Consider the following 27,188-nt stretch of genomic DNA (forward strand, 5'->3'; position numbering starts at 1 on the left):
TTTAGCAAATAAAAATACAGGGCACTCAGTTAAATGTGAATTTCAGATATAATGAATAATTTATAGTATAACTATATGCCAAATATTATACATTCCTTTACTAAGAATACTCATTGTTTATCTATAATTTATATTTAACTGGGCATCCTGTATTTTATCTGGCAACCCTAATTAGAAATGATTAGTCCCTGGAAGACTTGGATAAACTGGAATGAATCTCTCTATCTCTACAGTTCATTTATTTCACTCATTTATTAAAGGAGAATTTTCAGGCAAATGAAGGTTAAGTAAATAGGTCAAAGTCATATGACTGGTAAGCAAAAAAACTACAATTTTAACGTAAATATGACAGACAAAAACCTGTGCTCATAAACAACAGAGTGCTGTGAGATTGTGTGAGATGCTCGGCATACAGGTACAGATAAAGGTGACCCTTGTCCTCTAGAAATCTGTGGTCTTGTGGACAACTGTTATCTGCATAAATAATTGGAGCATGAATACTAAAGAATATTAGAAGATGGAATAACCCACCTTCCTCTGAATGACCATAGGCTTTATGGGTAAGGAAACAAAAACCCTTGAATTTTGATTGTAAGGCTTTATTCAAAAAATTCTTTCCATCTTTGTGGAACTCATGTCATGTAACATTCAGAGTCTCTTTCTTGGGTCTCAGTTTTCTTAGCCATAACGTAGAAATGATCCAGATTATTATTCTGTTGGAAATTATTCCAGCCAGAAAGTGGAATTTGACAAGAACTACCAGCTCTCTAGCTTGTCCTACAGGTGAGCCTATTTACAGAGGGTTCTATTCTACTCCTCCTAGGCCAGGGTGGAGGGAGGGGGGCCATCAGCCTCAGGTCAGTGTGGGCATGAGTGGGTGGAGAATGTGCCCCATTCTCAGGTGTGATGTTAGCAAGACTACGTGATTCCCAGACCTTAACCCACATCTCCCAAAGAGGTCTCTCCTAGGAAAGAAATGATATTTGTTCAGAATCAGATAAGGAACATTGATATTCCACTTCACATAATCAAACATTACCTACTGCTATTTCATATCCTTATTATTTTACGTATTTAAAATTTTTTATCTTCATCTTTTTTTTTAAGAAAGTCGTATTTTGTATAAATAGCTTTAGAGTATGAGGTTTTGTTACTATTTTGTTTAGTGTTATAGTTCTTAAGAGGCTTACATGTACATCAAGAAGAAATTCCTCACGGATAAGTCCATGAAAAACTAGGACATTTATTTCCAGTCAAGGGAGGAAAAGCAAGTTGGGTTAAACAGGAGTCTGCAAAATGTATCCATGTGTTCTGGAGTTTGAAGGGTTTATGGTTTGCTTCCATCTAAGGAGATTTGGATTTGGGAACCGGCGTTGGATAGGGAGAGAGTATCCACCACTTTCTACAGCATTTTTTTTCGTCATTACATACACCAATGGTGTCATCTGTGGAGGTGCAGCCTCCGTTTTTGCACACTCCTTTCAAAAGAACACATTGTTTTTTTCCCGGGATAATGCCAGTCCTTGCTGCACAGAAAGAGAGTTAAAACATCAGTAAATCACCATCAAATTACTGGTAATGTAGATAAGGCAATAAATTTACAGGAGGATGGCTTTGGGATAGACGAGATGATATTACCTACATGAAAAGTACCTTTTTGCCGGAGGAGACTAAGAGTATGGAACTCTACACATCTTGGAAAGCCTCGCTGAGTTCTAGAAGCATTGGAGAGTTATCCTCCTTTGGGGAAGCACATTTTGAAATGTGTGGGGCAATTTGCTGTTGTCACCAAGACTAGGGAGGTGTCCTTGATATTTAGTGGGTAAGGCACAAGGTTGTTCAATTTCCCATCTATTAAATTGCCCTGGCACATGTTCTCATCCCTTTCTATAGGAAGCCTGTGAATCCTTCAGATTCCACCTTGCCTAATTTCCCTGTTTCAGGACTGGGCAAGAAACATTTTCTACGTTGTCCAAGGCCCCTTATATGTAGGTACAAAGAGAGAAGTTCTCTCAGAGCTGCAAAGTATTTTTTCTTAAATATATCCATATGTCTTCTTAATTCATTTGGCTGCTGAGAAGCATATAGCTAAGGGTGTGCTCCAATGCCACAGTTTCCTTCAGTCTCAGTGTCCTTCCTCTAGGCTTTCTGCATAAATTGGGTTCATTCTTTCCCCTGTGCATCACAGTGGGTGTTACATGTTATGTTCATTAACAGAAGCTAGTTTCTGAACCACCCTGTTAACCCACCTGTATCTCATTTTGTCTTTACTATCCTATAATATATTAAAAATACTCCCTTTACCTTCTTCCTGGCATAACTGATTTGGAAGAGACAAACAAGGGCGGCTTTTGACTCTCCTGGAGGAAGGGGATGTCATGACTTGAAAGGCATACCTCTGAAGGATTCTTGTCATATTTGTGGGGAGGCTAACTTTGCTATCAACCCCATATACCCTCCTGTTCTTCCCTGTTTCTTTTTTCGTTGTGGTAAGACACTTGCAAGGACAGAGTCTCAGAGAGCAGTTTCCAGGCTCTCGGCCTCACATGGAAAGGTGCTGGCTCAGGTAGTAGATGGCCATCAGCTGTGACTAGTTGGCCATCAGCTGTTACTGGTTACCCATTAGCCACTGATATAACTGCCATGGCTAAGCTAGCAAGCGCAGATTGCAGTTAGCAAGTGAGGTTGGTTGGCAGAAAAGTGGACGGCAGATTGTGGATCGTGTGGCTCCGGCTTCCTGTGTGTCCAACCCAGCCACCGGCGAGAATATAGTGCTATGACTCCCCCAACTATGGCTCCGTGGGTGTTCCTTGTTGGCCTCACCATATCCTGCGTTCTTGTGCGGGGAGTGGGAACAGAGACTCTGCATGGCAACACGGAACATGAGATCTATCCTCTTACATTTCTAAGTGCACGATACAGTATTGTTAACTATAGGCACCAGGTTGTACCGCAGATCTCTAGAACTTACTCATTTTGTAGAACTGAAACTTTACACCCTTGGCACAGCAACACCTCATCTCTCTCCCTCCAGCTCCTGGCAACCACTATTCAACTCTATGAGGTCGGATAATTAAGTTTGTGAACTCATCCTAGAAAAAGTGCTGCATACCTCATTGCTGAATATCACTATGGTCACCTTCCAAGTACTACCCTTGGGAAGCAATGCACTGACGCCAGCACCTAGTCCACACTTCCAAGCAATTTTGGAACTCTTTTTCTGGAATGGCCATCAGAGCTGTCATCATGTTACCCTTGATGTCCTGAATGTCATCAAAATGTCTTCCTTTTAATATTTCCTTTATCTTTGGGTAAAGAAAGAAGTCACTGGGGGCCAGATCAGGTGAGTAGGGAGGGTGTTCCAATACAGTTATTTGTTTACTGGCTAAAAACTTCCTCACTTCCCACTTCCATGGGAACTGGTGCATTGTCATACATGATGCAAGAGCTATGAATTGTTGGTGAAATTTCAGGTCTTCTAACTTTTTCACAGTCTTTTCAGTACTTCCAAATAAACTTGGTAAACTGTTTGTCCAGTGGTACAAATTCGTAATGAATAATCCCTCTGATATCAAAAAAAGTTAGCAACATCGTTGCAACAAGTTTGCAAACTTAATTGTCAGACTTTTGTATGTTTCTATGAGTTAGACTATTTTAGATACCTCATATAAGAGGAATCCGGCAGTATTTGTCACTTGACTGGCTTAATTCACTTAGTGTAATGTCCCCCAGAGTCATAGGTTTTGTGCACTGTTTCTACCAGTCCCACGTCTGTTATCCTTGGCCCTGATGTTTTCTGCCTGTGAATTCTGAGTCCTTTACACCTTCAGTGATGCTCTCTCTTCATCACCTTTGATGATTTTGTCTTCTACTTTGGGATCCTACTGTAATGGAATCTGGATTTTGGTGCCTAGAGTAAGAACCTACTTTATGAGAACACAGAAGGGGTCTCATCAAATTAAAGATGGAGGCACAAAGGCTAGCAGAGAGTTGGGACAGTACACATTTTCAAGTCCAAACATGATTATGACAGAGAATACACATAGGGTTAGAGCAGGCTTATTTACACAGAAATCACTGGATTGGAAGGTTAAGGATTTTGATTTCCTAATTCCTCATGGTTGTTATTTATGCCCATTATCTATTTTCACACAGTTGCTAGTGGTTTCTCCGGCTGAATTCCAAGTGTTTGTTTACCTCAAAACATGGCAATCTTGGGCTTAAGAAAGAAGGAAGCGACTGTAAACTTGAAATTCTTTCTATGGTAGAGCCAGGAAGAGAGACTGAAGAAAGAATAGTGTAAGTAGTGAAACGAAGGGAAAGATCTATCAAGGAAACCTGTCAGGCTGGTAGGCTGCCTAGAACCTATAGATAATCCTAGTTTGTGTGCATAAAACCAAAACCCCTGCAGTGATCTAGAGACGAATACTGACTATTACCCACCTATAGAGTAAAGTCTGATTGTCTTGCCCTCCTTGTTTTTCCAGTGCCCTCCCACCCTGACTTAGCATTAGTGCCACACAACTAACACTGGCATACTTCATCAAATACTTGGCACATTTTCTAATCTCAACTAGCTCTCTCATATAGCGGCCTTCTTGCAGTTCCTGGAGCACACTGCTTACTTCTGCACCAGGGACATGGCACTGGCTTCTTCCTTTGCCAGGAGTTTTGAGTGTTCCTTGCCAGGGATTCATTAACTAACACTTACCTTTCAGTTTTCAGCTGGAAGTCAAGGAAGTCTTCTCTGATGTTGCAAATAGACAATGACCACTTGTAATACTCTGTTCCTCTTCATTGTACTTATTAAAATTTATAATTATATGTTTATTGTTGTAATCATTTGACTAACATCTGTCTCCTACATTGTGGGAAGCCATGTTCTTTTGCTTCCTGTTGTATCCTGGGTATCTAACATAGTCTTTGTTTAAAATAACAGGCGCTCAATAAATATTTGTTCCTGTTAAATGCAATTAAGTACTCTGACCCCACACACATTTTCTATCGTATTTCTTCTAAAACTTCTTGGCTTCAGTCTATTTTTGACTATCGGTCCCTGCTCTTGTGTGTACTATTCTATTTGTGATTATCCAGTCTTGTCATTATTGAATTAGCTTCTCTAAATCATAGGCCTAGATTTCTTAGAATCTTATTTTCCCACGTTATTTCTGGCCTTTGCTCTAGAGCAACCCTTTTTGCAGTTTTCTTCACACCCAAAGACAACTATTGCCATATCCCTTTTTCCACTATAATGGTGGGTTTTGGCCAGACCTTTACTTCCAGGAGATCTATTCCTCCTTTATATATATATATATATATATATATATATATATACACATATATATGTATATTAATATATATTTTTTTTATTTTTTTATTTATTTTAAAGACCAGACTCATAACATGGGCTATGAGACAGCAATTTATGTGGAGCTTAATTTAACTTAGGTGGTGGAGGGCAAGCCTGAGCAAAAAAATATTCACTCCTCAGCCATGCTGACATAATTATCTTGGAGCAAATGCTTTCAGCTATCTAAAAATTGATGGCCATTTATCTCATTTTATGGAACACAGATTAGGATAATCTAAAGGCTAGGATAAATAGTCCAATAATAATGTCAGAACATTAAGCTGGTTCAACATGTCTACCTTAAATAGTGGAGGAAAGTAATTTGGAGGAAAGTGAAGTAAGATGTTTCAAAAACATTGTGTCTTCCAAAAGAGGAAACTTGAAAATCTCCTTAGGTTCCTCAATACCTAATTAGGAGATTTTGATGTGAAAAGACTGACAGAAATTGGTGTTAGCATTCTATGGGCATACCCACACCTGTAGATTGATGGAAACACTTGGTTCTAGCTGCAGCGTGGCCACTACCTATGTGACCTTAATAAAATCATATTCTTTATGTGGACAAGAATTCTCTTATCTGTAAAATTAAAGAATTAGTCATTAAATTGCCTTCTAATTTTAAGTCATTAACATTATATAATTTTACATTAGGTGTCACTGTAAGTGTGTATCCCCACAGCTGTGTCTTCTTCTGACAGAATTAAGAACCAAACGAGAATTACATAAATTTCTTCAGGAAGAGACAACTATACATCTGGTAGTTCCCAAGATATTCATAGATTAGGCAAAGAATCAAACAAATGAGTATCTTTGATTGTATTTAAATGAATCTTAGAGATGAACCAAGGAAGAGAGAGTTATCCAGACTATATCTGTTCAATGACCACAAACATTATTTTGAGGGATCTGAACATCCTGCTACTAACAATGGAGAAAAGGACTTTGGCAGTTCTTATAAAAATCTGAATGAACCCGCCTTAAGGTGAACACATTTCCTTTTTTCTTTGATTCTTCATGTTAATATTCAAACTTGTGAATCATGTGTCCTAAGGATGTATGTCAAATTCTTAAAATGCTTCTTTCATATTTTTGTCTTTTGCTTAAAATTTTGCCATTGAAGTATTATTCCTTTGCTTATGGTTTTTCCAAATTCCCCTGCTCCTTGTTGCTGTTTTTATAACTTGATGCTATCCTTTTTTGCTGAGCTCTACTTTCTCCACCTAACTTCTACCATTCACAAATATCCCTTACCAGTAAACTCTGCATCATCCATTCACTAACCAAGTCTAAACCTACAGCTGCCATTTTCAATTTCCTTTTGGGTAACTGGGGCCCTGGTAAAAGCTATTTGATTTGTATGCTAAATCTTAAGTCACATGTCAAAGCTTCTTCACCTCTCTGTCTACTTATGCCCCATTTTCTAATCATGGAGCTCTTGGATCTTGTTTTCTATTAATGGAAATCTTTGTCCTGCTTTGCAATGTTGTCCTCCTTATTTTTAAGGGAGATGATTATGTTGGAATTCTGAATTCTTAAAGGCTGTTCATTAGTGTCCGAGTTCAGATGCCCACAGTATAATTGAGCATCCCAGTAGGACTACTAAGAAAACTACCTCTATCATTATTCACCATCTTACCTTTTGGTATTATAATCACAAAGAAGAGGAGAACAGAAAGAAGGGAATGGAGTCTCATGGCTGAATGCCCAGTAGAGAGGTGAGTGATCAGGGATAGTAGAACACAGAGCCTTTTATTTACTTCTGCGGGACTAAGGTTCCTTTTGATCAGTGAAGCTTAACAAGTAAGAAAATAAAACAGCTTCCGTTGGAATATTTCCAAACCCTGGAGTCTCTAAATTTGGTGACAAATTAACCTAATTATAGGAAACTAGATGACCAACCTTTCACTTTTTCCATGGATTCTCACATTCCCCAGAGGTCAGCACTTTTGGCCAATTGTCTTTTGAGGGGAGCCAAGATGTAGACTCCTGTGATTGTGAAGTCCTTATTATCAAGAGTCCTCTGATTGGCAAAGGAACTCTTTGACAGTACACTCTTTTCCACAATAGGGATAAAAGAATTGCCCAAGGACCATGTTTAAAAAATGAATCTGTATTTTTCAATTATTCCTTAAAAGAGAGGCTAGTGTCACATGTGTACGATGTTCTTAATAGCATCTGAAAGGTAAATACACTTAGCTCACATTGAAAACTAACATTTATTTTTATCTGTTATCAATCTTTAGTGTAATTTTCCCACATGACAAGGGTAATGAGATCAGGATAGTTAAAATATCAGAGATAAAGAGCACACTCTTTCCTCAATAGCTATCTTTTGTGAAAAGATATGTCTACAGCTTAAAGAGACTCCCTGTCCTCTCAGTGTACCCCAACATATAGAAATAAAGTATCGAAAGCTTAAGAAATGCCTTTGGTCAAGAATCAATTGACCTAAAACCAATTGATCTAACATTAATTTACTTACTGATCAATGGCTTAATGACACATTTATGAAATTTGTTGATTTTTTTCACCTATAAACCTTCATATATGATATCAGCTTTTTTTTAGGAAAAAAATTTGTATACATGTATGTCTTCTATTTTGATGATTTTTCATCATTTTCATGTTTGTTAACCAGTGTGTTTATTTTTAATAATTGAGATATAATTGACATATATCATGTGTAAGTTGAAAGTGTTGAACTGGTTGATTTGATACATTTATATATTGCAGTATGATTACCACTGTAGTGTTAGCTAACTAACACCTCTATTGAATTGCATAATTATTATTTTTTTTTTTTGTGGTGAGAACAACAAAGATCTAGGCTCTTAGCAATTTTGTAGTACATAATACAGTATTATTGACTATAATCACTATGCTGTGCTTTAGATATCCAGAAATTATTTACAAATTGCAAGTTTGTACCCTTAAACATCATCTCCCCAATTGCCCTACCCCTCAGCCCCTGGTAACCAACATTCTACTCTCTGTTTTTATGACTTTGGCTTTTTTATATTCCAAATATAAATGATGTTGTATAATATTTTGACTTTCTCTATCTGACTTATCTCACTTAGCATGAAGTTCCATCTATGTTGTTGTAAATAGTAGAATTTCATTTTTTCTTATGGCTGAATAATATTTCATTATATACATATATATAATATGTATATTACATATACATAATATTATAATTATATAATCTATTATATATGTATATATATATAATATATATATTTTATATATCTCCATATTTTAAGAAAGGAAAACTGTATTAAAATTGTATACACATTTTAAGAAAGGAAAACAATATTAAAATTGTAATACTCAATATATACTGATAACAAAAGATGAATACAAGTCATATTTGACTTCTGCAATTACAAGAGGTGTTCAAAGTGGTTACCATCACTTCTGATTATGGCGAACTAGAACTACTTGAGCAACATTGATCAAAATGTCCACTTGTATACATTTTTTTTTGGTTCCCCTGGGGTGTGTGTGTGTGTGTGTGTGTGTGTGTGTGTGTGTGTGTCACATATTCTTAACTGTGCATCCATTGACAGACACTTAGGTTGTTTCCATATCTTGGCTATTGTGAATACACAATACTACACAATACTTGGCTACAACAAACATGAGAGTGCAGATTTCTCTTCAAATTCCTGTTTTCATCTCCTTTGGATATATCCAGAAATGGAATCGCTAAATTATGTGGTAGTTCTATTTTTAATTTTTGAGTAACCTACATACTATTTTCCATAGTGGCTAAGTCATTTTACATTCCACCAACAGTGCACTAGGGTTCCTTTTTTCCACATTCTTGCCAACACTTGTTATCTTGTGTCCTCTTGATGAGAGCTATTGTAACAGATGTAAGGTGATATCTCACTGTGATTTCAATTTACATGTCCTGATGTTTTAGTGATGTTGAGAATCTTTTATGTACTTGTTGGCCCTTTGTATATCTTCTTTGCAAGCATGTCTGTTTAGTTCCTCTGCTAATTTTTTAGTTAGATTATTTGGGGTTTTTGTTGTTGTTGTTATTGAATTTTATGTGATCTTTATATATTTGTGTATTTATGCATATTAACCACTTATGCCATATACTTGTAGGGTTTGCAAATATTTTCTCCCATTCCATAGATTGTCTTCATTTTGTTGATTGTTACTTTTGCTGTGCAGAGCTATGTAATTTGATGTAGTCCCACTTGCTGATTTTTGCTTTTCTTGTGCTTTTGGTGTCATATCCAAAAAAATTATTGTCCAAACAAATGTCAAGAAGTTTATCCTTGTTTTTTTTTTAGGAGTTTTATGTTTAAGTCTAATTCATTTCAAGTTAATTTTTAAGTCGTGTAAGATAGGGGTCCAATTTTATTGTTCTGTATGTGGTTATCCAGTTTTCCCAACACCATTTGTTGAAGAGATTATCGTTTTCCTATTATGTGTTTTGGTTCCCTTTTCAAATATTAGTTACCTGTATATGTGGGGATTTATTTCTGGACTCTCTATTCTCTTTCATTGGTCTCTGTGTCTTATTTTTATGTCAAAAGTATTATATTATTTTCTTGTTTTTGATGCTATTGTAAATAGAATTGTTTTTAAAATTTTGTGTTCAGATAATTTTTGTTTGGGCATAGAAATGCTGCTGATTGATTTTTGCATGTTGATTTTGTGTCCTCCAACTTTACTGATTTTGTTGACCAGCTCTAACAGTGTTTGGTGGGGTGTTTAGGATTTTCTATACATAAAATCATGTCATCTGCAAATGGAAACAATTTTACTTGTTCCTTTCTAATTCTGAATGCCTTTTATTTCTTTTTCTTGCCTGATTGCTGTGGCTAGGGCTTCCAGTACTATGTTGAATAGGAGTGGTAGAGTACTTCCTTTACTTGTCTTGTTCCCGATCTTAGAAAGATTGCAACCTTTCACCATTTTGTATGATGTTGGCTGTGGGTTTAACCCATATATGGCCTTTATTATTGTTGCTGAGGTACTTTACATACATATTAATACCTAATTTGTTGAGAATTTTTTTTAATCATGAATGAATGTTAAATTTTGACAAATGCTTATTATGTATCTATTGAGATGATCATATGATTTTTATATTTCATTCTATTAATTTGATATATCACATTTATTGATTTCCATGTATGAATCATCCTTGCATCCCAGGGATAAATGCCATGTGAATATGGTGAATGATCCTTTTAATGTGCTTCTGACTTCAATTTGCTACTATCCTTTTCTGACTTAGGTATCCGGGTAATGCAGACCTCATAAAATGAGCTTGGGAGTGTTCCCTCATCTTCAATATTTTTTGGAAGAGTTTGGGAAGGATTATCATTCATTCTTCTTTAAATGTTTGGCAAAATTTACCTGTGAAGCCATCTGGTTATGGATTTTCTTCACTGGGAGATTTTTGATTACTCATTCAATATGCTTACTAGGAATTGGTCTGTTAAGATTTTCTGTTTCTTCCTGATTCATTCTTGGTAATTTGTATGTTTCTAAGAATTTATCCATTTCTTCTTGAATGTCCAGCTTTTTGGGAGTGTAGTTTTCATAGAGCCTTTTATGATTCTTTGTATTTCTGTGTTCCCAGTTGTAATGTCTCCTATTTCATTTATAATTTTGTTGATAGCCCCTCTCTCTTTGTTTCTTGTTTAGTCTAGCTTAAAGGTTTGTCAAGTTTATCTTTTCAAAGAAACAACTCTTAGTTTTGTTAAACTTTTGTTTTCCTGTTATCTATTTTGTTTATTATGTCCTAATTTTTATTATTTTCTTCTTCTGCTAACTTTGGGCTTAGGTTGTTCTTCTTTTTCTAGTTCCTTGAGCCATGAAGTTAGGTTGTTTATTTGATTTATTTATTGTTCCTTAACATATTTATTAATTTATTGCTATGAACTTCCTTCTTAGAACTGCTTTTGCTGCATCGTATAAGTTTGATATGTTGTATTTCCATTTTCTTTCTTTCAAGATTTTTTAAAATTTACCCTCTAATTTCCTCTTTAATCCATTGCCTGTTCAGGAAAGTATTTTTTTAATTTCCATGTATTCATGAGTTTTCAGTTTTCCTCCTGTTGTTGATTTGTACTTTCATACCATTTTGGTCAAAGAAGATACTCGTGTGATTATAATCTTCTTACATTTGCTAAGACATTTTTCTGTGGCCTAAAATATGGTCTATACTATAAAACATTTCATGTGCACGTGAGAAGAATGTGTATTCTACTGTTGTCAAGTAGAATGTTCTATATATGTCTGTTAGGTTCATGTGGTATATAATGTTGACATATGCTGTTTTCATATTGGTTCTCTGTCTGGATGATTTCAGAGTGAGGTATTTAAGACTTAAACTATTATTGCATTGCTGTTTATTATTTCTGTTAATTCCGTTAGTTTTAGCTTTATATAGGTGCTCTGATGTTGACTAGCTAAATATTTACAATTTTTATATTTTTTGATGGCTTCAACCCTTTATTATTATGTAACTTTTTTCCTCTTTCTTTTTTACCACTTTTAGTTTAAAGTCTATTTTGTTTGATATAAAAAATAGCCACCCTTGTTTATTTTGGTTACCATTTGCTTGAAATATCTTTTTCCAGCCATTCACTACAAAGTCTATGTGTGTCTTTAAAGCTAAAGTGAGTCTGTTGTAGGCAGCATATTGTTGGATCTTATTTTTTTAATTCATTCAGCCATCCTATATATTTTTATTGCAGAGTTTAATCCATTTATATTAAAAATAATTATTGATAAGTAAGGACTTACTATGGCCATTTCATTAATTTTTTTGACTATTTTGTAGATCCATTGTTCCTTGCTTGTAATCTTGCTGTCTTCTTTTATGATTTGATATCTTTTAGTATCAGTATGCTTTGGTATCTGGACCATGTTTTATTGTGTAATTACTAAAGGTTTCCCCCTGTGGTTATGATGAGGCTTACATGAAATATATTAAAAGTCTAGCACTTTTTTTTGAACTGTTACAACTTAACTTCAATAGCATTCCTAAACATTTTATGCCAATGAATGAATGTAACTTATTTAAAATAGACAATTTTTTTAAATATCCAAACAACCAAAACTTACTCAAGAAGTTATAGATAATATGAATAGTTTTATATTTATGAAAGAAATTTAATATGCAACTTTAAGCATTTAAACAAACAAAATTCAAGACCAAACGATATCACTGATAGGTGAATTCTTTCAAGCATTTAAAGAATAAATAATATCAATTTTGCAAAGCTCCCAAAAATTAGAAAAGAAGGGAAAAATTACCAATGAATTTTTTTGATGCTGACTGTACTTGCAAAAAATCAAACTAAAAATATAATATCTCTCATGCATAAGTATTATTTCTAAAACTTTAACAAGTTTAATCCATCAATGCATAAAAACAAAAGCATAGCATAAACAAATGGGGTATTTTCTAGGAATACAAGGTTGTTACAACATTCAATGTAATTCAGACTAAAAGCAGAGAAAACATTTGATCATCTCCATACATACAGCAAAAAAAGCTGACCACAACAGCAGTCATTTGTGATTAAAAACTCAGCAAACTAGTAAATAAATAGGATTTTCTTAACCTATTAACAATACCTATGAAAAGCCTTAACCTTTTCACTGTGTTAATTGATTTCAAGTTTGTTCTCCAAAATGTGTTAAAAATCCACAGAAAATAATTACCATATTTATATTTTTAAGTAAATACAGTTAAGGTGCTACATTTTATAAAATAAGTGATTATTTTAAAGTATAAAAATTTTCTATGGTTATTAATTCTTGAAAAACACAAAAATATAGAAAAATGTACATTTGCTTTCCTAAACTTCTTTTCTGGAACACTGAGCTCATGGGGTAATGTTGAATGCCGCAGTCAGCAGTATGGAAATATCATTTGACTATAGACAAACTTCGCAGCGAAAATGTTAAGCAATACTATACTTAATGGTGAAAAACTAAATGATCTCTTTATGTAAGGAAAAGACTAGAATTTCTATGCTCACTCCTGTATTGGAGGTCTTACACAGTATAGTAAAACAAGAAAAATTAACATTCATGCAGATTGGAAACAAAGAAATAAACTGCCTTTATTCATAGGTGATGATGTGATTTTCTATGTAGAAAATCTCAAAGCACACCAATGAACTACTAAAATAATAAGTGAGCTTAGTAAGTTTGCAATAAACAGTATGTAAGTCAATTTTATTTAGGTATGTAAGCAATGGACGATTAAAAATTATTTCAATACTCCACAATTTACAGTAGTGTCAGAAAACATGAAAGAATAAGGGATAAATCTAACAGTATAGTTGCAAGATTTGTATACTGAGAAGTACAAAACATTAAAGGGAGGAATTAAAGATCTAAATAAATGATGAGACATACAGAGTCCATGAAACAAAAGACTTATTATAGCCAAGATCTCAATTCTCCCAAAATTAATCTATATAACCAATATAATGCCAAACAAAATTCCAGCAGGATTTTGTTTTTAGAAATTGAAAAGCTGATTATAATATTTTTATTGAAATGCAAAGTCATGCTATGGCCACAATTTTGAAAAAGAATATTGGAAGAATATATTTCCTATTTTTAAAACTTACTATAAATCTATAGTAATTAAGACAGTGTGGGCAAAGTTCAGAAATAGACCCTACAAAAATACAGTCAATTGAAATTTGACGATACTGCTGTGGTTTAAATGTTTGTGTTCCCCCCAAATTCGTATGTTGAAATCCTAATCCCCAAGGTGATCATATTAGGAAGTGCGGCCTTTGAAAGGTGATTAGGTTGTGAGGGAAGGAGCCCCTATGAGTGGGATTACCATATTTTGCCGTGTATAATGTTCTCCCATGTGTAATGCGCACCCACATTTTTGGCCCAAACTTTCAGGGAAAAAGATCTTTAATTTTAATATTTTAATTCAAATTTTTATTTGTTTACATTTAGGTGTTTACATTTATTTGTTTACATTTTGTTTAGGTGCAAACAAAAAAAAACAAATTTTTATTTGTTTACATTTGTATTATAAAGGAATTTTAGCATTTATTTTTAAACGTATTAGGGTACAAGAAATTTTATGTAACAAATAATTACAAAACACAAGAACAGATACAAGATACAAGAAATTTTATGTACCGGTTATAACAAATTTATGATATTTACGAGTCATAGGTGCGGCTACGGAATTAGTACTACCCATGTGTAATGTGCATCCTTATTTTTCCCTCACAAATTTGGGCAAAAAAGTGCCCATTATACATGGCAAAGTATGGTAATGCCCTTATAAAAGAGACCCCATACAGCTTTCTGACCCCAGACAGCTTGCTTACCAGTTCAGCAAAGTATGCAGCCAAAGATTATTCTCAAGCCTTTCTCACTGAATTATGCCAAGTGCTGAGAATCCCCCACTTGTTTCTCTTAGGGCAGTGTACTGATACGCTAGAAGATGGGCACAATCCCCACAACTCTTCCCTCCTTCCTGAAGTAGCAGTATCAGTTATGCACATTATACCAGCCCCACTGAGTCAAGCCAGCTGCTGATCTCTGTGAAAATTTGACATAAGTGGAGCCATTTAAAAATAGAGCTAAGGCAGCCGTTCCACGGCACTGCCTTGCACGTATTGCCTCTTGAACCTTTGGAATATTTGAACTGGGGCAAAATAGCCTTCGGATGGGGCCAAAGCAACATTGTAATTCAAACAACTGTTTGCAAAGCTAACAGGAAAGCAGATATCCTGACCACAGGACTGAAAATTAAAGGCATTTCTTAGAATTGGTGCCACCGTGTATTGCTAAAGAATAGCTTATTTGCACCTATAGCAATTACTTCTTTGGCTTATTAGTACCCATAGAAATTACTTCTTTCTATTCGTGCACTAATTTCCCTTCCCTTTCTCATAAAATGTTCTTGCCTTCGCCCTGTAACCTGAACATTATTTGGGGATCTGCCTGAATCAGTGCTTCCCAAATAAACACTTGTTTCTCTTACTTTGGCCTTTTACTTTTAAGTTAACAGCTCTGTGTGCTGTCTGTGGAGGCATGCTGGAGACTGTCTGTGGGAGCACACTGAGGCAGGCTGCCAGGGTCTGCGGACAGCTAGCTGCTGGGGTTCATGAGTGGGCTGGGTATTGGTGACTGCAGGCAGGCCAGTGAGGTCCGCAGGCTGGTTGTTGAGATCTGTGTGGTAGTGGCTTTGAGTCCTTGCAACTTTTCTTTGTTCTTATTTGCCCCCAGATGATCCAGATATGCTGATTCCCTCAGCATTCTGGGTGAATTGAGACGAAAATGGGCCTCTTGGGCAGTACCCCGAAAGCATGGGGTACCCAGACTCTCACTTTACTCTCTCTTTGCCCTGTGGGAGAAACTGCAGGCCCAGGGAGTTTCTCTTGGTGCTGAGATCTGTCACCTTACAAGACGGCCCACAGGCAAAGTGGAGTTGTTCTCACCCTTTCCCATGTGACTGTTCTCATGTTTTGTGCTACACTGCCATGCTAAAATCTCTCCACTGGACCCCAGGACTCTCAAAAAGGTATTTTCATCCATGCATGGCGGTTAAGTCAGTGTTTCTGGGGGAAGACAAGGTCTGGGAACCACTATTCTGCTATTTTATTTCCTGGAATATTTATAATAATCCTCTCTAGTTCAGATATTCCTATTTTTTATATTTAGAGCATAAGCTAGGGTTGGAAACATCACACACACACACACACACACATACATACACATACGCATACACACAAAATCTCTCTCGTGGAAGTTAGTCAACATATTGAATTATACAGCCAAGTGTGGCATTGTCCAACAATCCTAAAGATTTAGACAGGATGTTAAGACCTGGTGTAATGTACGTATCAGAAGGATATTTTAATTAAAAAATATAAAAAAATGCCAAGGGACAAAAAAAACCTTTATTACTGTACAAGCCTAACTAAAAGGCATCTGTAGGGAGACAGACAGACACAAGTAAGGAGATTATGCTCTAGTCAGCAAGAGAAGACAGATAAAAACTGAAGAGCGTATCAGTGTGGCCAGCAGCTTTTTGGAACATACTGTGATGTTCCTTTTCCTAAGGACTGCAGAGAGTCTGCTCCTCTTGTTTTTATGGAAGTTGTGATGTTTCCAAAGCCTGTTGTTCTTTCAAGGTTTTGAACTCTTTCCTATATATCTGTCAGGGTTTTGTCTTTCCCCTGTAATCCTCCTTCTCAGCAACTGCCCCCCCCCCCAATAAAATATGATTCCATCTTATTAAGATAGTAGCCTTTCAGGTTTTTTCTGTATTTATATAGGACATTGTGGTTCCAGGCTAAATCAGGAAAACAAGCACTTTTGAGTCGTGCCCAGTCCAAATTATAGATAACGGATGCCACATTATTTTAACTGAATGAAGCCAGATTCAGGGACTCTTAGGAACTCTTAGACTCAGAGGCACTCACAGGAAGTTAGTCTACCTGAGGAACAAACATCATGCATGCAATTTGGTGGAGTCCAGGGGTGGATAAGTAATACAGGGCTAGACTGACTAGGGAGACAGGCTCACTTGATCATCTCTACCCAAAAAAGACATGGTCTTTGTAAACTAAATGCAACTCAAGTGTGGAGCTTGTGGCTGGTATTTCCAGAGAGTGGCAAGGAAGGAGGTGAAGGAAGTGAAAGCAAACCATCAAGCTCTCTCACCATTTATGTACCTCATCCCTGACCTACAGCATAACTCCACTGTTTTAAAGTCAACTTTGCCCTAAATCTAGTCAAGACTGTACTGAATTATTGTGGAAAACGTTCACACTCTGAAAATTAAAAGAAAAAAATGAATAAAGACTTCATAAATATTTAATTATAGGAAGAAAACAGCAGAGTCCTTATAAAAACAACCACATTTCTTTAATCATCAAAATTGTATACATGAGTGAAACCTAAGATTCCTTCTAACAACTGATTTGAGAGATGTCACATCAGGAAAGGAAAGCGAGAACCTCTGACATGAAGGAGGTAGATGAACTTGTAGTCAGAAGTTATAAAGCATCAAAACATCTATTTAAAAGGGATATTAACAGCATACACTTAAAAGAGGTCAGTATATTTTTACAGTAAAATGTTTGGGTTCTATGAAGTGATAATGTCTAGGGAAGTAAAACATTGAGAATCTAAATTATCACAATGTTTCCTCATAGGAGTATGTGGCCACGCAGCAGCCTACTCGTCTGTCTCCTTGTACCTGCTCCCAAAGAAAGAGTCTGTGAGATATATCTTTTCAGGGACTTTGCTTCTCCTTTGTGTTTGCACCTTATGGCTCCCTGTTTGGCCCCAAAAAGATGGCTGGTCAGCCAATGACGAGTAAGATTCCCCATGCGGGGGACAACTCAAGCCAGGCTCAGTCGAGTGGGGACCAATAGGAGAACCCACGGGGTTCATAGAGGTGGGTACAGCCCCCCACCTTCCCCCGGCTAAGGAGAGCCTCTGCCTCTGTGGCTGCATTCCTTCCCAAAACCCGCAAGGGAAGTGATTCAATGATGTGCTCTCCATCTATTCATATGCATGAAGGTTTTGTCCCTTGGGAAAGTACATTAATCCTGAGACTTAAGGTTCTGCTGCCTGCAGGCAAGGGAGATTGGCTTGAATCAGTTTCCTATTATAGTGTATGGTATTCATAGATCTTGAGATTGACAAGCTTTATCTCCTTTACTTCCTCACCTAATGAAAGCTAATGTGTCGCCCGATTAGGCACCCCAGCCCAGTCTTTGAGGCTGCTGGTCCCTTGCCCCCCCCCACTTAAACTCTATTCATGGCTACTGTCTTTTCTTAACCCTGCACCGCCCTCCTCGCTCCCCACAATCCTCGTGTGCTGGACGCAGCAGGAGTAAAACATCAAAATCTCTGTTAGTTGAGATTTTATCTTTTAGAGGACTTAATAAACATTTCTGTTGGTCTTCACTCTCCCATTCTGTCTCCTTTCTTGTTTTCATCTCTTTTTAGTTATGCAGTTACATACAGTCACAATTTTTATGTCTTACTCCATATTATTTCTTCTTGTCTTATTCCAATTTTCTCCTCTTTCCTTATCTACATCTCTCTCCTTCCATAATATTTTCTGGATTTCCTCTGTATTTAGCCTTTTCATTTTCTTTGTATTTTCTATGTGTCTATTTAATTATATTTTGTATAATTATATTTTCATCTTTGTAACTTTTTTTGTTAATTTTTTGGTCTTTCTGTGACAAATTAAAAAATATATATTATTAAATAAATGGGTTTTTTCACTTTTAAACACATTGTTTGGATCTGAAAATGAGTCCCAAAGAAGTAACATCTGGGTAGACTTAAAATCAATGTTTACTTATGTATTTTTATTGACAAAGGATAATAAAAGTTGATAATAGAGCTGGAGTAAATCATCACATGTATTTTAATGTTTTTAGATGCAAAGAATTTTACTTTGAAGGCTTTTCACCATTTCATGTCAATTTATGCTTTAGGGGTGCTTGATAATCTGAATAGACAAGTGGTGTGGGCACTGGTATTAGGATCCACCACGCTCTGCAGCATTTCCACCTCCTTCGGCAGGCACCAATCGTGTCCTCTACTATTTTGCATATGTCTCTTCTGCAGATTCCAGATAAATTCATACAGTGTCTTTCGGAGGCACCAATACCACTTCTTACTGCAGGAAAAGAGAGTCAATGAGATAATTAGTACATGAATGTAAAACCGTAAACACTCTTAGTGTAAGAACAGAAGAGTTCTTGATTGAGCATTTTTTTTAAGTTTATTGGGGTGACAATGGTTAGTAAAGTTACATAAGTTTCAGGTATACAATTCTGTAATATAACATCTAATATCACATTGTGTGTTCACCACCCAGAGTCAGTTTCTATGTGGAGAAAAGAAGCTGGACAAGGGCTCTATTCAGTGGCTCCATAACGTTCACTGTCTTTCCTTTTTACCCCACAGCCCAGATGTTAATAAAGCCCTCCCTCCTTTTCTTGTAAGTTCATGGCATCGCTAATTTATGTTTCAAAAACAACTTTGGTAAATATAAAGTGAAACAACAGGGGGATGGAGAAGATATATGTCTTAAATGCACCAGTTTATTCATTATTTTACTTCTTTATATGAATCTTCAACAGATTCACTAAATTTCATCTATTCACTAGGCATTTTTCTTTGTATTAATAACAGTACAGTGAAAAAGGCAGAAATGTTTCTTATCTTCACAGGACTTTGAAGAAAATCTGACCATACAAAAATAGATTGATAAGATAATTTCAGAAAGTGGCAAATGTTTAGAAAACATTATACAACAATGGACAAGGAAAGGTCTGGAGAATGGAGTTGATAAAATGGATAGGAGAAGCATTTTGAAAAGGATGTAGCATTTAACTGAGATCTGAATGATGAGAATGAAAAAGACAAGCAGATATCCTTGCATGCAGAATAGCAGGAGGAGTGTTCCTGGCTAAGCTTATTTGAAGAATAGAAAGACCTGTGTAGATGGAGCATATGTGAAAAAAAATCCTAAAATTCATATGCTACCACACACATACACAAAAATCCAAAGAGCCAAAATAATCTTGAGAAAGAAGAACAAAACTGGAAGCATCACACTTCCTGGTGTCAAACCATATTACAAAGCTGTAATACTCAAAACAGTATGGTGTTGTTATAAAGATGGACATGATAGACCAATGGAATGGAATTGAGGACCCAGAAATAAACCCACATGTATATGGTCAACTGATATTTGACAAGGAAGCCAAGAATGCTCATTGAGAAAGGATAGTCTCTTCAATAAATTGTGCTGGGAAAACTGGATATCCACATTTGAAACAATGGAACTGGACCCGTATCTTATAACACTCACAAAAATTAACTTGAAGGGGATTAAAGGTTTCAACATAAGACCTGAAGCCAAAAAAGTCTTAGAAGAAAATATAGGAGAAAATTTCTTTGACATCAGTCTTGGCGGTGATATTTTGGATATAACACCAAAAGCACAAGCCATAAAAGGAAAAATAAATAAGTGGGACTGCATCAAACTAAAAAGCCTCTTCACAGAAAAAGGAACCATTGACATAATACAAAGGCAACCTACCGAATGGGAAAAAATATTTGCAAACCATGTATTTGACAAGGGAATAATATCCCAAATATATAAGGAACCCAAATAATTCAACAGCAAAAACAAATAATCTAATTAAAATATGGGCAGAGACTTGAATAGTCATTTTTCCAAATAAGACTAACAAATGACCAACAGGTACATGAAAAAGAGCTCAACATCACTAATCATCAGGGAAATGAAAATCAAAACTACAATGAGGTATCACTTCACACCTGTTAGAAAAGCTATTATCAAAAAAACAAGAGATAATAAGTACTGGTGAGGATGTGGAGAAAAGGGAACCCTGGTACACTGTTGGTGGAAATGTAAATTTGTGTAGCCACTGTGGAAAACAGTATGATGATTCTTCAAAAAATTAAAAATAGAACTACCTTAAGATCCTGCAATCCCACTTCTGGATATCTATTTGAAGGAGATGAAATCACTATCTCAAAGAGATATCTGCATTCTCATCTTCATTGCCGTAATAGTCACAATAGCCAAGACGTGAAAACAGCCTAGGAGTCCATTAACAGGACAGATGTTGGATTCACTGATGTTGAATCTGTTGACGGATGAAGAAAATATGGTGTATATAACACTGGAATATTATCCAGCCACAAAAGAGAAATCTTGTCATCACTCTGGCATTCCATTGAGTACAGGGCAGCTGCTATCTGAGACTGGTCATGGGACAGGTGCCTGAGAGTCACCTCCTAGAGTGCAGATGTGGAGGCCTACTGAAGGTGTGGAGGTGCAGAAGAGCTGCTAGAGTCTCCATGAAATGCTCGCCAGGGCACACTGTGATGGCGGGGATCTATATATAGAGGAAGTTCATGGGGGGAATTCAAGAGTTCAGTTTGAAATTAAATATCCGAGTAGTGATATAAGTTACACCACTGGATAGTCATTACAAGTCTGGAGTTCAGAAGTGAGGTCCAAGAGGCAAATTTAAAAGGATGGGTCTGGCCCCAAAGATTGGATGGAGAGAGAAAAAAGAAGAGGACCGGGAACTGAGCTGTGGGTCTCTCCAATATGAAGAATTATGGGAGAAGAGGAGGAGGCAGCACAGAACAGTGAGAAAGTACATTAAGTACAAGAAAATACATTAAGAAGAATGACCATCTGTGGCAAATGATGATGGGCCAAATAAAGTCACCTTGAGAAATGACAATTGGGTCTAGCACCAAGAAATTTTTGGTGACATTGACAAAAGCAGGTTCAGTAGCAGGGGAAGGGATCAGGAGAATGCCTGATCAGGATATGTTTAAGAAAGAATGAGAGGCAAGGAATTGGAGACAGGAAGTATGTACAACTATTTTGAGGTGTTTTACTGCAAAGTGGAATAAAGAAAGAGGGTGATGGCTGCCACTGAAAGAGGAGCAATTTTTTCCCCCTTAAGATCAGAAAAATAGCATATTTGTATGCTAATGGTAATACTCTAGTAGAAAGAAAATTGATGATATAGTGAAGAGAAAATTCTTCACTGTTGCAGAGAAAATTCTAAGTACACAAGAGGGGATGGAATATAGTGCACAAATTTGTAATATTATTTTTTTTGAACCTCTGGAACACCAGTTGTGATGTCAACCTATTTTCTCCTGAAATGGTTATTTTAAGTATGTTCTCATTTCTTGATCATTGTCACCAGATTACCATAAATTGTATTAGTCTTTAAAAAGCTAACTTTTTTATTTATTATTTTATATATTTTTCTCTTTCATTTGTTTCTCTAAATTCTAATTTATTTTTATTTCACAAGTTTTGACATGTAGCTTATTTTAGTATACAACTCATTTTCTAATTTTCATTTTGAAATATGCCTAATATGGAATTATATTTCTTAATTTCTAAATATTTGTATTTTTGTTAATGATTTCTAGCTTAGATGAATTATGGTCAAAGAAAATTGTTTTCCAATTTTCCAAAATTTTATTATTTTAGTTCTTCCAGTGATATTGAGATATAATTGACATATAATGTTGTGTAAGTTTAAAGTGTACAACATGTTGATTTGATAAACTGATTAATTTTAATCTTTTGAAATTTCAACACCTGCTTTATAACTGAGTGGCTATTTTTAGAAATGCTTTGGCTGCACTTAAAAATGCGTATTTTGTAATTGGATGCAGTGCTTTAAGTTTGTAGCTGTTCAGGGTGGTGTTCTAAGTCTTCTAATCATTTTGTTAAAACATTTTATGTATTTATTGATATTTGACTAGTTTCCCTATTAATTAGTGAGAGGAATAAGTTAAAATATGTCAATACAATATTGTGGATTTTCAGTTCATCTGAGTTTTGTCATTTTATTCTTTATATAGAATGAGACTATTATTTGACTTAAATTTATTATAAACTTAAATTATAAACTTAAATTTATTACATTTTCTTGATTAATTGAAGTTTTGAACAATATGAAATGCCTTCTTTATTTATAGAAAAGTTTTCAACATTTTTTGCTGATTAATACATCCATGGAATATCTTTTTGAATCTATATTAATTTTCCAAAGCTGCCATACAAAAACACCTCATACTGGTGGCTTAAACAACAGAAACTTATTTTCTCACAGTTCTGGAAGGTAGGAGTCTGAGATCAAGGTATGAAGAGCATTGAATCTCACTCTGGTCAAGATGGCAGAGTAGGTAAACACTGTACTTGCTTCCTCTCATGACCACATTAAAATTACAACTAAATTATAGAACAACCACCACTGAGAATCACCTGAAGTCTAGCTGAACTGAGTCCTACAACTTAAGACATAAAAAAGAAGCCACTTCAAGACTGGTAGGAGGAGCAGAGATGTGGAATGGGCTAGTCCCATACCCACATGTGGTGATTAAAAATCGGGAAGAATATCTCATCTGTGGAAGTCCCTTCTGATGAGCAAGGGAATCCCAGCCTAATACCAGGCTCACCAGCCCATGGTTCCTGTGCCAGGAAGAAAAGTCACCACAACTTCTGGCTCTGAAAAACAGTGGAAAATGTGGCTGAGTGAGACAGAAGGCTGCTGGAGTCCCAGGAATTCCTCTTAAAGGGCCTGAGCTTGTACTTACTCACTGACAGACACACGTTTGAAGCTCCAGCAGCTTGAAAGTCACCAGGAACATATGGGGAGGAGCTGAATTTTCTGGCTCCCACGCAAGAGTTTGGAGGGGCAGCTTCCTTCCAGACAGAAGTGCTGGCAGAAGCACTTTTTTCTGTTGTTGAGCCTTCCCCTGACCCAGCATGCAGATGCAGGCAAGCACCATATCTGAGTGTCCAACAACCTGAGTCTCCAACAACCATTTGCCACACACTGGTGATTCCCTGAGACCCCGCTCCATCCAACTTATGGACCCAACAAGCTGCTTCCAGTGGCTTTTCCATACAACTGGCCTGTTTTGGCTCATGCTGTGGATTTTCCTAAAAATCTCTAGAGGTTCACAAACTCCAAACAAACAGCATCTGACCTTGGTATGCCTGGTACCTCTTGCTAAGCATCCCCAAGCTCGGCACTAGTGGCAGCCAGCCTTGGTTAATAGCTTAGCCTCTACAGGGTGCCTCCAAGCCCAGCAGAAGGGGTAACCATCTGAAGATCACTTTGCAGCTCATTCTAAGTGGCCCTGTGGAGGGCACAGGCAGCTGTGACCTTGGCCTGCAACATAGGCCCTGGCAAGAGGCCCCAGAACCAACACACCTGGTGGCCAGCTTTAGACCACACCACAGTATCACCCAACAACCTCCACAAATTACACACCCAGAGGGCAGACTGGGCAGGTACCAGAGCTCTGCTAAAGAGAATCTTGCTCTGTAGAGTCAGCCCCTGCACAAGAGCTCCTCCACTGTAGTCACAGTCGGTCCTTACAAACAGTCAGCATGAGGGTCAGTCCCTCCCTTTGATGGGCAAATAGCAACCAAACCTCAACTACAACAGGAGGGTACACAAAACTCACACAAGGGACACACCTGGAGCACTTGGCTCAGGTGACAAGGCAGATTGTGCCACTGAGAGGCCCACAGAACACCTACTACATAAGGCCATTCTACTAAGACTGGGATAAATAGCTTTACCTAATACACAGAAACAAAAGCAGGGATGCAGGCAAAATGGGGAGACAAAGAAACATGTCCCAAAAGAAAAAACAGAACAAAGCTCCAGAAAAAAAACTACAGAAAATAGAGACAAGCAATCTACCAGATGCAGAGTTGAAAACACTGGTTAAAAGGATGCTCAATGATCTCAGGGAGAGCTTCAACAAAGAGATAGGAAACGTACTCACTTGATCTTAGCCAAAAGGCCGGGAAGCAATTGAGATAGGAAACATAAAAATAGAGATAGAAAACATAAAAAAGAACCAGTCAGAAAAGAAGAATATAATAGCTAAAATAAAGAATACATTAGAGGGAATCAACATTATAGTAGATGAAGCAGAGGATAGAATTAACAATTTAGAAGTTAAGGTAGCATTAAACAACCAATCAGAACAGCAAAAAAAAAAAATGTATTAAAAAAAAAATGAGGATAGTTTAAAGGGCCTCTTGGACTACATCAAGCGTACCAACATTCACATCATAGGGGTACCAGAAGAAGAAGAGAGACAGCTAAGGATTGAGAACCTATCTGACGAAATAATGATGGAAAACTTCCCTACCCTGGCAAAGGAAATAGACGTCCAACCCCAGGAAGCACAGAGTCCCAAACAAGATAAACACAAAGAGGCCCACACCACGACACATCATAACTAAAATGCCAAAGTTTAAAGAAAATGAGAATCTTCAAAGTAGCAAGAGAAGAGCAGTTAGTTACTTATAAAGGAGCTTCCATAAGACTGCCATCTTATTTCTCAATAGAAACTTTGCAATACAGAAGGGATTGGCATGAAATATTCAAAGTGATTTAATGTTAGGACCTACCACCAAGATTACTGCACCCAGCAAAGCTATCATTTAGAATGGAAGGACGGTAAATAATGTCTGAGACAAGAAAAAACTAAAGGAGTTCATCACCACCAAATCAGTATTACAAGAAATGTTAAAGGGACTTCTTTAAGAAAAAGAAGAAAAAAAGATATAAAATAGTAGTAACTACATATCTATCAATGGTTATGTAAATGTTATGGATTAAATGCTCTAGTCAAAAGACATAGGAGGGCTGAATGGATAAGAAAACAAGACCCCTACATGTGCTGCCTACAAGAGACTAACTTCATATGGAAAGACACAAACAGACTGCAAGTAAAGGAAAAAGATATTTTATGAAAATGGAAATTTAAAAAAAAGTGGAGTAACAATACTTATACCAGACAAAAGAGACTTTAAAACAAAGGCTATAACGAGATGAAGAAGGACCCACCCAGTAATCCCACTTCTGGGTATTTATCCAAAGAAACCCAAAACTACTTTATAGGGACATGTGCATTCATGATATCAGGTAGCCTTGCCTGACCTACAGACTATGCAAACTCTACATAGTTGACTATTGGCCTCTGCAACCCTGAGGTATTGTTTCCAGATGCATGTATGAATGCTTAAATTACGGGATTGTGAAGCACTTCTATGGACCTCACTCATCTCATCTGAAAATAATGAGTTTGAACCTGATAACTGCTAGTAATCATCTTAACACTAAGGATTTATGACCACAGAGTATCACCTTTTGTGTTATTATCTCCATTGCCCTGGCCAATTGTTTTCTTCCTACATAACGCATGCATTAGTATTCCAAAGTGTGCGTTCCTCCTAACTGCCTCATTTTACAGGACTGGGTTTATGCTTTTGGAACCTATTTTTGTGACTGTTATTTAACATGAGAAACCCTTCGTACAAGGTGGATCAGCACTTAATCTCCACAGTGACCCCTCCCTAGAGACTGTAATCCTCTTTCCGAAACTGTATTCTGGGTCCATGCCATTTATAGAGAGTGACCCTGTGGCCAGTTGGGTTGGGGCGGTTCTGGTTTGTGCCTATTTTTCTAATACAGTTATAACAGTGCTCCCTTTATTTTCCAAAAGTGTTTAGTTTGGATAAAAATGGTATCTGCTCACCCTCTTTTTACTACCTTGGATATACCTCTCCCATGATGAGAGCTCATCTCTCAATCCAAACACCATATGACAGAGTTCCCTAGGACACACCCTTAGCACCAGCTCCTGTGGATAGGATTCTGTCCATCTCTTCTTCTGACCTAGTGAGTAGATCTAATGATAGATGTAGCCGCCATTGAAGCCTTTCAGATCTACCTGCCTACAAGTCCATTTTAGGCATCCTAATTTACAGTCTGGAGAAAGCAGAATGGGATCTCATCAAGCCTTTGGTCAATAACAAGGAAGTGATCTCTTTCCTATTTTACCCTGTTATAGTCCTAGCGAAGCTGTTGGTATTAGATTTATGAATCCATGAGACTGATGCCAGTGTCTTGTCTGACCTGCCAGATAGCCTTCTAAACTGCAGACCCCAGTGATCAGCCACCACCTTACCTGGGGGCAAGAGAGTCAGAAAGAGGAGAGTGGAGATAAGCACATGGCGCCTCATGGCTGACCTGCCAGTGAAGAGAAGAGGCCTTAGAATGGTCAGAGCCTGGAGTCGGTGAGCATGGCAGGCCCCTGGCTTTTTATGATGCTCCCTGGCTGGGCCTGTGGTTTGTTCTTGGTTAGTAGAGCCTGACAAAAAGAGAATAACTCAGTCTCCCACAGGAAATCTCCACTCACAAAAGTACACACTGTGGTGGTAACTCAATGG

At 36.8% G+C, this 27,188-nt stretch overlaps 2 protein-coding genes across 2 annotated transcripts; both read right to left on the reverse strand.

Annotated features, from left to right (window-relative positions):
* Positions 1-1,344: 1,344 nt before the first annotated feature.
* On the reverse strand, positions 1,345-7,044 carry LOC117021140 (beta-defensin 130B-like). The gene is made up of 2 exons (XM_033103956.1): positions 6,987-7,044; positions 1,345-1,526 (listed from the first exon to the last, which is right to left on the reverse strand). Exons 1-2 carry the CDS (start codon positions 7,042-7,044, stop codon positions 1,345-1,347), a joined length of 240 nt encoding a protein of 79 aa, XP_032959847.1.
* Positions 7,045-18,822: 11,778 nt separating this feature from the next.
* On the reverse strand, positions 18,823-26,981 carry LOC117021203 (beta-defensin 109). Its single transcript, XM_033104028.1, has 2 exons — positions 26,927-26,981; positions 18,823-19,028 (listed from the first exon to the last, which is right to left on the reverse strand). The coding sequence occupies exons 1-2, from the start codon at positions 26,979-26,981 to the stop codon at positions 18,823-18,825; spliced, it is 261 nt and encodes an 86-aa protein (XP_032959919.1).
* Positions 26,982-27,188: the final 207 nt, after the last annotated feature.

The sequence above is a fragment of the Rhinolophus ferrumequinum genome, chromosome 4 (assembly GCF_004115265.2).
Source record: "Rhinolophus ferrumequinum isolate MPI-CBG mRhiFer1 chromosome 4, mRhiFer1_v1.p, whole genome shotgun sequence".
Lineage (NCBI taxonomy): Eukaryota > Metazoa > Chordata > Mammalia > Chiroptera > Rhinolophidae > Rhinolophus > Rhinolophus ferrumequinum.